Source organism: Schistocerca gregaria, chromosome 2 (genome assembly GCF_023897955.1).
Source record: "Schistocerca gregaria isolate iqSchGreg1 chromosome 2, iqSchGreg1.2, whole genome shotgun sequence".
Classification (NCBI taxonomy): domain Eukaryota; kingdom Metazoa; phylum Arthropoda; class Insecta; order Orthoptera; family Acrididae; genus Schistocerca; species Schistocerca gregaria.
Window position 1 is genome coordinate 813,497,275 of NC_064921.1, and position 12,131 is coordinate 813,509,405.

Below are 12,131 nucleotides of genomic sequence, written 5' to 3' on the forward strand. Positions count from 1 at the left end.
ACCTGTAACGATTTTGGATTCAGTACTTTCTGCTAGCGTTTGGAGCTCTGGTTCTTTTACCGCATAGCTATGAGAGACCACAACTGTAATATTGATTTTTGTGTCTACCCTCATCCTGTGTTCGGCCTGTGCTCTTTGAAACTGAAGCCCTTTCTGCAATTCACCGACACACTGACCTAAAAAAAAAAAAAACCACGCCCAGTCCCCTCCACACAGCTCCTGATATCCGTGTAGCCGCTTCCTGTGTGTAGGGGACTCCTGACCTACTTAGCAGAACCAGGAAACCCAACGTGCCATAAAGCAAGTCGAGGTATCTGCAACCTACACGGTCGCAGAATCATACAGAGCCTCTTATTTGGACCCTCCACTCCGCTCTGTACCAAAGGAATACAGTCCGTTTTGTCGACGATGCTACAGATGGTGAGTTCCGCCTTGATCTCGCAAGCAAGACTATCAGTCTTTACTACTTCAGCTATCCGCCCGAAACCAGAGAGAATCTCTTCCGATCCAAAGCAACACTTCGTTACTTTCAACGTGGGCAACCACCTGCAGCTGCCTGCACCCTGTGCTCTTCATGGCGTCCAGAAGCACCTGTTTCACATCTGGAATGGCTCCTCCTGGTGTGTGTACAGAGTGCACAATGGATTCCTTCCCCTCCCTTGCAGCCACATACCTAAAAGGACCCATTACGCCCATAACGTTGGAGCTCCGAACTACCAGCAATCCCACCGTTTGCGACTAGATATAGGTAACAATCACAGAAAGAGTAGTGCTCTTGCTGTCATCAGGAAAATGAAGGCCACACGACCTCCTACAAAAATGGGCACGAAAATATTGCGTGTTGAACGTATAGGACGAGAACACTATATTCGTGAGGTGCTGGAAATTTATATTAAGCTAACCCTTCTATGTGATTAATGAGGAGTGTTTCCGCTTGCCAGTAGTTTGATATTTTCGACAGATTGTTGATGGCATAGCCTTTGGCTGTTCAGAATGATGCGATGGCTGCACACACATTTGTTATTCATTTAGTTTATGCACCTTGTCATAATTTTATGCCTCACTTGCTCTTTCATTCCACACCCTGCGATTTCCTTATGCGTAGCACGTTGTCATTCCTTCTTATCGTTTGAATCTTCCTTTTGTCTTTTTCCCATTCTCTTACATTTATTGTAACAAAGTAAATTTAAAAATTTGTCATTTTGGTGTACTGTTCTATGGTCATACGGCACATATTTTTTAAATGTGTACTATTATATTGGCTCACGTTGTTTGTAATTCCCGTTGACCCCCTTATTGTTTTCGTTTGGCATATATCTGTAGAATATCCATAATAGCTAGAATTTTTTTTGAATTTTACAATTTCTCATTTATACAGTATTTCGTTTTTACTGTCTCTTATGCTCTTCAGTTTGCCTTTTATAATTTTTCAAGACGACTTGTGATATTTATAACATTTTGTGCTCTAACGTTTGGAAACTTAAGTATTTATTCTTTTATATCTTGTTTTCATTATTAGCACACTTGTTTCATCGTACCTCCATTTGTCACTCGTAGCGCCACTTCACTCATGTGCTCACGCTATTTGGATGGCATTACTGTTAACACTCTACCCTGCAATGCACTTCATGCTTAACTGTAAACTGGAGCATTTCGCTCACACGGGACCGTACTGTGTATGAAGAATTCAACCTTTATTCTTAGGTAAGTTCATAAGCTTGACTTGCGTTTAAAAAAAGTTGTTAATCATGATTTAGAAAATCTCTATCAATCTGTTGCTTTTTACCCCTGTAATCTTTTAACAGATGAATTAAGATCGAAACGCGTCAATGTGAATTACTGAATACCAAGTGAATTTTTATTGGGACCTAATTATCAGTATTAAAAGTTTTAAAAAATTGTTAGATGGTGGTCGCAATTTTCGTACGTGACTTAATATCGCTAATCAAAAACAAAAAATACAATATTACATGCTTCATGCATTTCATACAAGTCAGTTGATTCACTGGGAAGAGCATTAGTCTTTACACAGGGTAATAGCAAACTCTGAAAACTCAACTTAAAATGTGGAGCTTACAAACTCGGTTGCTAGTGTCTAGATTTGAACGTGCAGCACTAATTTTTAAGATACCGAGATACACACTAATAGTAGCGTTACTGCTTCGGATTTTGCGTCAATAGATGTCACAATAGACAAAAGAAGAGTAGTGTTCATTGCTGCATGGTATTTCTTTACCGAAACAAACATGTATCGTGAAAACAGTAACACAAATTCAACTACGAAAGAGCCTGCTATTTATTCTTAAAACGGCAAGCGTAACTAGCACCATCTAATGGAGAACGGTTTCACACATTAACATTTTGTAATTTTTACCTCGTACCTTAAGGAGAGATGTTTCAGAAACAATAGTAGGGTTACAATTTGTTGAAATTGGGTTTCTTATTTCTTACTTTTCAATGGAAGAGTACTGAGTAAACATTACATCTGACAATAAGTTCTATGAACTGTGATCCCAGCGCTGAGGAGTTTTTTTTCTTTAAGACAGTGCTTAATGAATGAATGTGAGTGAGTGCTCGCGACCGTTACAGTTTCGTCAAAGTCTTAAAACTTGGAAAAGAAAATTGATTGTCGATAACTTAAAACCCAAGACAAACGGCACGTAACTGTCAGTATATACACAACTGCAGCAGTAAGCAGCCATGTCGTTTTTAGAGTCTGATTAGCAGTGCAGTCAAACACCTGTAGTTGAAACTGTACGACTTCATTCCAGTTAAATAGTTCTCTTCCATTGTGACTGCATACATGACATAGCAACGCCGCAGTATTTCTGCGAGAAAGTCTTCCTTCTTCTCATCTGGCAATCTGTGCACGAAAGGATTCACCGCTCTTAAGTACCCTGCACAAAAACGTTTCATTTGAAGCACCTAAAAATTATAAATGAAACACACACGAATGAAATCAAATACGCATGTAGCCCTTGACACAAACATAACAGAATGTTCATTATCAGAAATGCACACCTAGCAGGTGGTGTGTTCCATCTGCAGCGTGCATTCAGAAAACATATAGAATTTTATTTCATAGATGGACTACAAGGAAAATATGTAATTGTTTCAAATTTCGGCAGTAACTGAAAATTATGCGTTTTTATACACTGTAGTGAAGACAATGCCGAACCTAAAATATCAAAAACATCATGAATGACATAATACAGAGAAAACCGCACTTGAAAATGGGACTCATATCCCTAAAGGCGTAGTGCAAAATATATTAGATCTAGAACTCTGCTTCCGCCGTTTTGCAACAGATGGCAGTAGCTGAAAGTGGCTGTGCAGCTGGAAAGTCTTCAGTGTCATACATTAAGCTTAGACTTTTACAAACAAATTTTTTATTTTCAGTGTAGAGACTGGTTTGATGCAGCTCTCCTTGTTACTCTATCCTGTGCAAGCTGATTCATCTCCCAGTACCGACAGCAACCACCTCCATTCTCCTGAATCTGCTTAGTGTATTCATCTCTTTGCCTCCCTCTCCGATTTTTCCCCTCCACGCTGCCCTCCAATACTAGATTGGTGATCCCTGTATGCCTCAGAATATGTCCTACCAACTTATCCCTTCTGCTAGTCAAGTTGTGCCACTAATTTCTGTTCTTCAATTCTATTCAGTACCTCATTAGTTATGTGATCTACCCATCTAATCTTCAGCATTCTTCTGTAGCACCATATTTCGAAAGCTTCTGTTCTCTCCTTGTCTAAACTATTTATCGTCCATGTTTCATTTCCGTTTGTTTCCAGTATGTTTACAAACATAGCAGCATCAAAATATTTGTCGATTTGTGATTCTATCATAAAATTATTCTCATCTTAAGAGCCCAGTTCTCGTCCTCTGCGGAAGTTTTAATATTGTGCTTTAAGATGATGAAATCTGCGGCTGAGGCCCAAAATGCTGGGTATGATCTGTGGTGAAGCACTTATTTGTAAAAAAAACTTGCCTAGAATGGTTTCAACCATTCAGGACCGGTGGTTTTGACGTCTAAATGCGGCGAAGTGGTGGAAGAGTGAAGGTTTTCGAAGCTACTAAAACCGACGGAGTCACAGGAGATAGTTATGGAAAGCAGCTGAAGTGTCTGCCAAGCACTGAAAGACAAGTAGCCACAGTACAGTGATTGACATGAAAAGTTGATTTTCAGCATGACATTTAACAAAATCCGTTAAAAACTTTGACATAGGAAGTGATACCCCATCCGTCGTGTTCTCTGACTACCACCTCCTTCGATCAATGCCACACGGCCTAGCTGACCATCACTTCTGGTCATGTGAACAACTGCAGAAATGGATCTCGTGAAAAGACGTGCAGGTCTTCGGCCCCGGTATTCGTATGCTGCCGGGAGAAATTAGTGGCCAGCGGTGGTCAACATTTTGAATCGTTAATGCTATGGAATTTTTCACAATAAAGTCTCCAACTTCGATAAAAACGGAAATAAATTTCTAGTATATATATATATATATATATATATATATATATATATATATATATATAAGGAAAACCTTTAATGTTGCAAAAAAAATTATTTAGAAACCCACTGTTTTCACCGTCACAGGCTTTCACAAGCTATTTATAATGGACTAAATCAAAATATCACTTCAGTGTCAAAATGTCGTTACTTCAGTGCTGACCAACCTTAGACTGGATAAGGCTTATTTAATTGTGGTTTTGAACAACACTACTGTAGTTTAAGCCACAACGACTGGAAACACAAAGCGTGGAAAGCGAGCATCATTAAATTCTGCGAACAACAACTAGATTGCAGCACCGACAATGTCAGATCCGGTAGCCAATATCTGTGAATGCTTTGCTTGTGAATGTCAACTGTGTGTCGGGTTTAATCGTCGCGAAGCTGAAAAACTAAACTCTTTGACCGAGGTTTGTTTTGTTTTAGGCCGCAAAAACAACTAGGGTAAACGCGCCTATGTCAAAACTCTAGAACATAAAGACAAAGAGGAATTAAAAACGACTACACGTCAATCCCAATTGACGGAAGAGAAGACGGCTTAAAAGGAAATGGAGAAAGGTCTATAAAATACGCCATAGAGAATTGGAGGTCCAGAACTAAAAATTAAGTGGCCTTCGCCATATTGCTAGGAGGAATAAAAAGTAAAAACTGGTCGACAGTCCACGCGTCGTTCGCTAAAACAGTCAATAACTCAGATGAAAAACGGGAACGTAAGCGATTAAAAAAAAAAAAAAAAAAGGCATTCAGTCAGGAAATGGCGAACCGTCAAACGCTGGGCGCAACGTGCATTAAGTGATAGGGGAGCACTACTAACAAATGGCGATGGCTAAAGAGATAGTACCCTATACGGAATGTAGTTAAAATAACGATCTTGCGACGATAGGGCCGAGAGGAGATCGTCCAAGCCGCTGGGAGAAACTTAATAGCCCAGAGCTTGTTCCTATGAAGGGAGGACCAGAGGTGATGCCAAAGTGACACCACCTGCTGACAGCAACACAGAGGTCATCCGAGGGAATATAAGAACTAGTGGGCCAAGGTACGAGGACTGCAGCCTTGGCAGCAGCCTCAGCTGCCCCGTCTCCTGTCACAACGACGTTCCCAGGAACTTTCAAACATCACAGTAGCTCCACCTAGAGAGACCGCTTTCCTGCACCCGCTGGACTAAGGAATGGACGGTGTGCACCACACAGAGGGTTTGAAAGACGCTGAGAGTGTGAGCAGATGGCGCAATTGAAAAGCCTGTGTCGCCGGATGGACTGCGTGGTCTGATACAGGACGATGAGCTCTGCTGCAAATACTGTGCTGTATTCCGGAAGCAGATACCGAAAAAAGTCTGCGCCAATGAAGAAGGCACACCCGACACCACGGACAATCCGAGAGCTATCAGTGTACACAAAGTTACTATCCCGGAATTCAATATGGAAGTCGTGAATCTGAAAGCGTTAGAGCGAGGCTGGAGTAGTGTCCTTAGGAAGCGAATGAAGGCCGGGGTGAACGTGGGCCGCCACACGAGGCTAAGGTTGTGAAAGGTTCAGATCCATTGGGAAAGTTGCAGATAGCGTGAAGTTAAGCTGCCGCAGCAAGAGCCGAAAGCGAACTCCAGGAGGTAAAACAGAAGAGGGGACGCAGCGCGTACTGGCGATCAAAGGAATCATCGAAAAAGGAGGCACAGGATGGGTGGCCACGCATGGCAGAGAAACTGCATGCATACCGGCTAAGGAGAAAGTCACGGCGTTAGGACAGCGGTAGTTCGGCAGCTTCTGCATGCAGACTCTCAACCGGGCTAGTGTAACAGGCGCCAGTGGCCAAACTGATGACACTGTGGAAAGTATGGAGACGGCATAAGAGGGACGGACGTGCAAATGCATAAACGAAACACCCGTAGTCTAGTTTCGAATGGACAAGGGACCGGTACAAACTGAGGAGGGTGGTTCGATCTGCAATCCAGGATGTGCCATTGAGGAAACACAGGACACTCAGGAACTGCATACAGTGGGCTGCCACATACGACACGTGGGAAGACCAAGTGTGTTTACTAACGAGCAAACGCCCGAGGAATTTCGCAGCTTCAACGAACGGAAGAGCAACAGGTTCAACATGTAAAGGCGGTGGAAGAAACCAATTGCGCTTCCAGAAATTCATACAAACTATTTTGTCAGTGGAAAAACGAAAGACATTGTCGATGAGTAAAGACAATTGAGACACCGCTGAAGATGCTGCTCAATGAGATGTCCATGGAGATCTGCAATATATGGCGACATCGTCAACAAAAAGGGAGCCGGGGATGCCCGGCATGCGACAGGCCATGATAGGGTTAATGGCGATAGCAAAGGGCATGACGCTCGGGACGGAACCCTGTAGCAATCCGTTTTCGTGGACAGCCGTGTCTGACAAAGCAAGGCAAGAGCCACACATCTTGAAAACTCTCCATTTTAAAACTGCTTGAAGGAAACGGGGCACGCGGCCACAGAAGCCCCCACATGTAGAGACTATGGAGGATACCAGTCCTCCAGCAGGTGTCTTACACTTTCTCCACATCGAAAAACATGGTCACAGTCTAGTAGTTTCACAGAAAACCATTCATGACATCGGTGGACAAAGTGACGAGATGGTCAACTGCAGAAAGTACGGCTCGAAATCCACATTGTGCAGTGGTTAGTAAATTGCAAGACTGAACACCATACCACCTGGGCATGAATCTCATAATTTCTATCACCTTGCAAGCACAGCTGGTGAGAAATGGGGCGGTAGTTTACCGGCTGATATACGGGTATGACAGTGGCTTCACGCCAGCGTTAGGGAAACGTGCCCTCTGCCCTGATGCGGTTGTATGTTTTAAGCAGAAAGTGCTTTCCCGCAAGAGAAAGGTGCCGGAAACATCTGAATGTTAACAGCCTCTGTCCTTGGTGCGAAGGATTGGCATGAAGTGAGAGCATGATGTAGCACCCACGATCTCCGCAAAATGGTGGCCCAAGATGCTGAAGATAGCAATAGGGTCCACGATGGCATCGTCTGCTATTGTCAGACCGGAAATTGGGGAATCGATCTTGGTCCCAGGGAGCCGGTCGGAGAAGAGGGAGTAGAACAGTTAGAAGAACTTTTACAGAAATCCAGCTAGCTTTCTTGCTACCCCGAAGAACGCGACGACACACTGCACGCATCTGTTTATAATGAATTCAGTTTTCCATCGGAGAATGACCGTTAAAATCGTGGAGAGTACGTCTCGTCGCGCGAATTGCGTCGTGGCACGTCTCAGTCCACCAAGGGACCGGGAAATGGCATCGTAAAGAGGAAGTGAGAGGAATGGAACGTTCTGCGGCGGTAAGGATAATGTTTGGAAGATATTCCACCTGGTCATCACAACTGGGGAAATGATGTTGGTCGAAGGTCGACAGGTAAGAGTGAAGCCTCCAGTTGGCATTAGTAAGCGGCCATTTGGGTGTGCACATATGTGGTGTAGGAGTCAGCAAACGAATAGCATATGGGAATGGTCGCTCGAGTATATGTCAGAAAGAACAGATCACTCGAAACGGTGGGCAAGCAGGGCAGTGTAGCAGGATAGGTCCAAATGGGAATAGGTGTGAATGGAGTCTGAAAGGAACGTGCTTCTGTGCTACGACAGAACACGTTAAGTTGACTAAGAACAGCAGCCAAAAAGGCGCCTCCCTGACAGGTTCCAAGAGAACCCTGAAGGAGATGGTGGGCATTAAAATCACCGAGCAGAGAAAGGGATGAGGTAGCTGCCCTATAAGATGGAGTAAGTCTACCCTGGTGACTTCATATGATGGAGGAACGTAAATGGTACAGAGCAAAAAGGTCAAGTGAGAAAGTAAAAGGCGAACTGCAACAGCTTTGAGGTGGGCAGTCACGGAGATGGGTGGACGATGAACTCCATCCTGTATGAGCAGCACGATCCCCATGAGGTGGAATGTCAACCTCAGCAGAAAGGTAAAAAAGGACCAGGAAGAAATGAGTGAGTCCAAAGCAGTCGTGAGGAAGCAATTTTATTTCCTGAAAGCAGAGAACAAATGGACACAGCAATACTAAGAGCATCCGTAAATCCTCTTTGTTGGATCGAACACCGTGAACGTTCCATTGGAGGAGAGTCATGAAGAGGAAAAATGAAGGGGTGTCACTTCGGTGGCTCACGCGTGCCAGTCTTCGAAGAATTACCGCTACAGGGCGAAGAGGCAGGTGGATGCTGCTCTATGAGGTGTACAGTAGCGTCTGCATTATTCTGCTGTCGGCCACGGAGTCCAGTGGAGCAAAACGATTGGTAGTGCACACCAGAGACACGGAGGTTGGCCAGACGAGGGTATCACGAGGCGGCACCGTCGAAGAGGAAGACCATTTGCATTTGTTTGATTTTTTCGAGACTTTCCTGTTAGCAGAAGAAGACTCAGATGCTGGTTGGCTCGAGGGACGTGGGATATCTTCACGAGAGTATTCCTTCTGTCCTTCGCAGCCTGCCGGTTGTGTAGCTGGTGACTTCACACCATGAAGCCAAAGTTTGGTGGCGTATTGCACAGCTGAAGGAGGAGACGGGGATGCTATCATGACACTGGACGATTTCACAACCTCAGAGCTAAATTTGAGGTCGCATGTCTGCGTGGCCATGTACTTCGTGGAGCAAGAGGTAGCAAGGAGAGTACTGTAGGTGCCAAAGGGTAGAATGCATTGTTTCCGACTCGCAACAACTTGGCGAGCGACCAGGTGAGCACTTTTTCCATTATTCAGATCTCCTGGACAGTATGCTCATCGAGATACACGGGACAATCGCGGGAGGAGGCAGCATGGTCGCCATTGTAGTTGATGCAGTGGGGATGAGGCGGCGTACAATCGCACTGGTGACCATCCCTACCACCGGTAACACATTTCGGTGGGAATAACAGGAATCTCTAGTGTGGCTGTAACGGAAACACTGGTAGCAGAGCATCGGATTCGGAATCTACGATCTGACTAAATAACTTCATAACCTGCTTTGATCTTTGACGGAAGAACCACTCTGTAAAAAGTGAGAAAAAGAGTGTGTGGAATTAAGGACGCATTTACATTTTTTATCACCTGACGGACAGCAATGACACCCTGATAGAGGTACGTTGGGATTTCTGCCCTGGTCACACAATGGAGCAACCTTGTGTAAATAACACCACAGGATGAATTAAGCATTCAATTAGCCTCAACACAAACAAGATAGCCAGAAGGAGCGAAGTTACAAGCAGAAGTTGTGTTTGAGAATCAGAAGTAATCTCCAAAAGCAAAGTGCCATTATGTAAACGAGAGCAGTGTTTGACTGGGCCAGCAAATGCATAAACACCTTTCTGAATAATAAATTGATTTACTGTAGCGATGGACTGACTATCGTCAGTTCGTGGAACGAGGATCCTTGGTGCGGTTGGGAGGGTCTTTGAATCTTTAGCCCAATTCCGTTTACGTTCCGTAGCTGCTGACTGTAAAGATGACTGACTCATTGCGAGAAATCCTCCATGATTGTCAGCGTCTCCAGTGGCGCTGTCCTTCCAACTGGGGGCCCCCTTCAGAAGGGGCCGCACCCGCCTTAGATGATTGTTCACACTTCCTAAACACCTGACAGAGGAACCAGTCAGCAATTTTGGAAGGTAACAGCTCAGGAAATTACACCTCCCTGCGCATCCCACCTCTCGAGCTGGGGCTGGGAATTACGCGTTATCCCGTCATCTCTTACACGTTAGACGGTGGGCCGGCCTTCACGCGCTCACAGGGCCGATGAAAAAAGGAACCTCAACCTCAAAGGCCGAAGCGGAGGAAGGATAGGAGAAGGTGAATGAATAAAGAAAAAAAAAGGGGGGGCGGCGGGAAAGAGGGGGGGCGGGCGGGAAAGAGGGGGGGAGAGGGAGAGAGAGAGAGAGAGAGAGAGAGAGAGAGAGAGAGAGAGAGAGAGAGAGAGAGGGGGGGGGGGGGGCGGGGGGATTAATCTCCCTTAGAGTCCCTACGTAAAGCCATATTTATGCAGCTACACTAGTTAGCTGTATCAGGTTTCACTGTTTTCCCAGTAAGAGACATGTCTTTTTTATAGTTTGCGCCTTGTTATTTTAAGAAAATGTCACTGTTAAACAAAAAACGTCTGCAGGCAATGGGGTAATTATCTTTCGCCATGCTCCGAATGAGTTGAATTGCCAATTCCACTGAACTCTCTTCGATTGTATTTTAATTTCCGTGGCCTCACTTATAGCATTTATAGCGCTTAATGAGAATTTTTGAACCTTCCACCTTAGGCGCTGAGCACTAAGCCACACACTGTTATATCATTGTTTCTACTTTGGTCACTTAGATTTTATGAGACGAGTAAAAGCGCTCTAAAAGCGCTGCTTCCATAACAGCAATTTCCTGAATATTCCAGTTATTGCAGTTCACAAGCCGCATACTATAGTTATGTAATAGGTGGAACACTACGCTACTTAGATTTATGAAAAGAATAACGAAGGATGTACTCATCTGCTAGCCATCGAGCTACATTTGAACAGAAATTAGGCAGTTAGTTTTTTAACTTTATCGGGAAACATTGCAGTCCATCATGTCACTGCCTTCGAAGTTTTCTAAGACAGTGTCTAGAACTAAGATACTAGTGAACATCTGAGGGACCTTTACTGGAGAAAAGGAAACCAATAGAAGTACGTCAAGTTACCTTCTGGAATGACGTCTACGTACATAGAGTTGGGCAGCATTACCACTGGAAGCATTGTCAGTCTTAAATTTAGCAGCGGAGTGAAAGCTGTAGTGAAACTTGCTGATGCTACGGAACAACAGGGTTAACAGAACATTGTGTGCTTATGGCTGTCGTGCATTCGATTTCTGGTGTGATACACTGCTAGGGGATTTCTCGTGAATGCTTCCTTTAATATCCTCTATCAAAGCAAAATAATAGCTACACTATCAGTTTAACAGATTGATAGATTTGCCACTGTACAGGGTGTGCCAGAAATGTTGAGGTCAGTTTCAAGGGAATTAGAGAGTGCCTTCAGTAACAAATCGAGGTAAGGAACCCATGTCCGCAAAGTGTCACCAACGGGGCTATAGAGCGTGGAAGTTCTAGGTGCCAGAGCTTGCCATTTGGCCACCCTCTTCGACTGAAAAGGTGACTTCGTGCGCTGACTGACAAGACGGAACGTCTCGCAATGTTGTTATTCAGTGATCGTGACTGACTGCCGGTGCAGAAGATGAAGCTATCTACTGCGTAGACAGGCCTTGTCTCCTATGAATGCGATGCTCTGATGCCTCTGGGGATGGCTTTCTCCACACAGTGGTCTCCATCTGCAGTTTATTTTTCCTCTTGTACACCGAAAAACATTGGAGCTCTTAGAGTTCTGTGAGAGAAATAAACTGCGGATGCAAACCCACTCCCGAAACAGTCCTCCGCCAAGGCAACGGAACATTATATTCGTAGGATCGTGGCAATCAGTCCCGATCACTGAATGACAACATTGCGAGACGTTCCAACTGTGGTCTATCAGCGTACAAAGTAACGTTTACTGAGAACGGGTGGCCTAAGGGCAAGCGCCTGCACTTTTAACTTTGATGCTCTGCAGCGTCGTTACACGACATTTTCCAAACACTAGTTTCTATCCCCGATTTGTTGCTGAA

At 44.5% G+C, this 12,131-nt stretch overlaps 1 protein-coding gene across 1 annotated transcript in view; it reads right to left on the bottom strand.

Annotated features, from left to right (window-relative positions):
* Positions 1-495: 495 nt before the first annotated feature.
* The window catches only part of LOC126335126 (juvenile hormone acid O-methyltransferase-like), a 58,502-nt gene continuing 46,866 nt past the window's right edge, over positions 496-12,131 (bottom strand). The window contains exon 6 of the mRNA XM_049998085.1: positions 496-2,897. Coding sequence (XP_049854042.1) covers positions 2,710-2,897 — 188 coding nt within the window. The 3' untranslated portion in view covers positions 496-2,709. The remainder of the gene's footprint in view (positions 2,898-12,131) is intronic.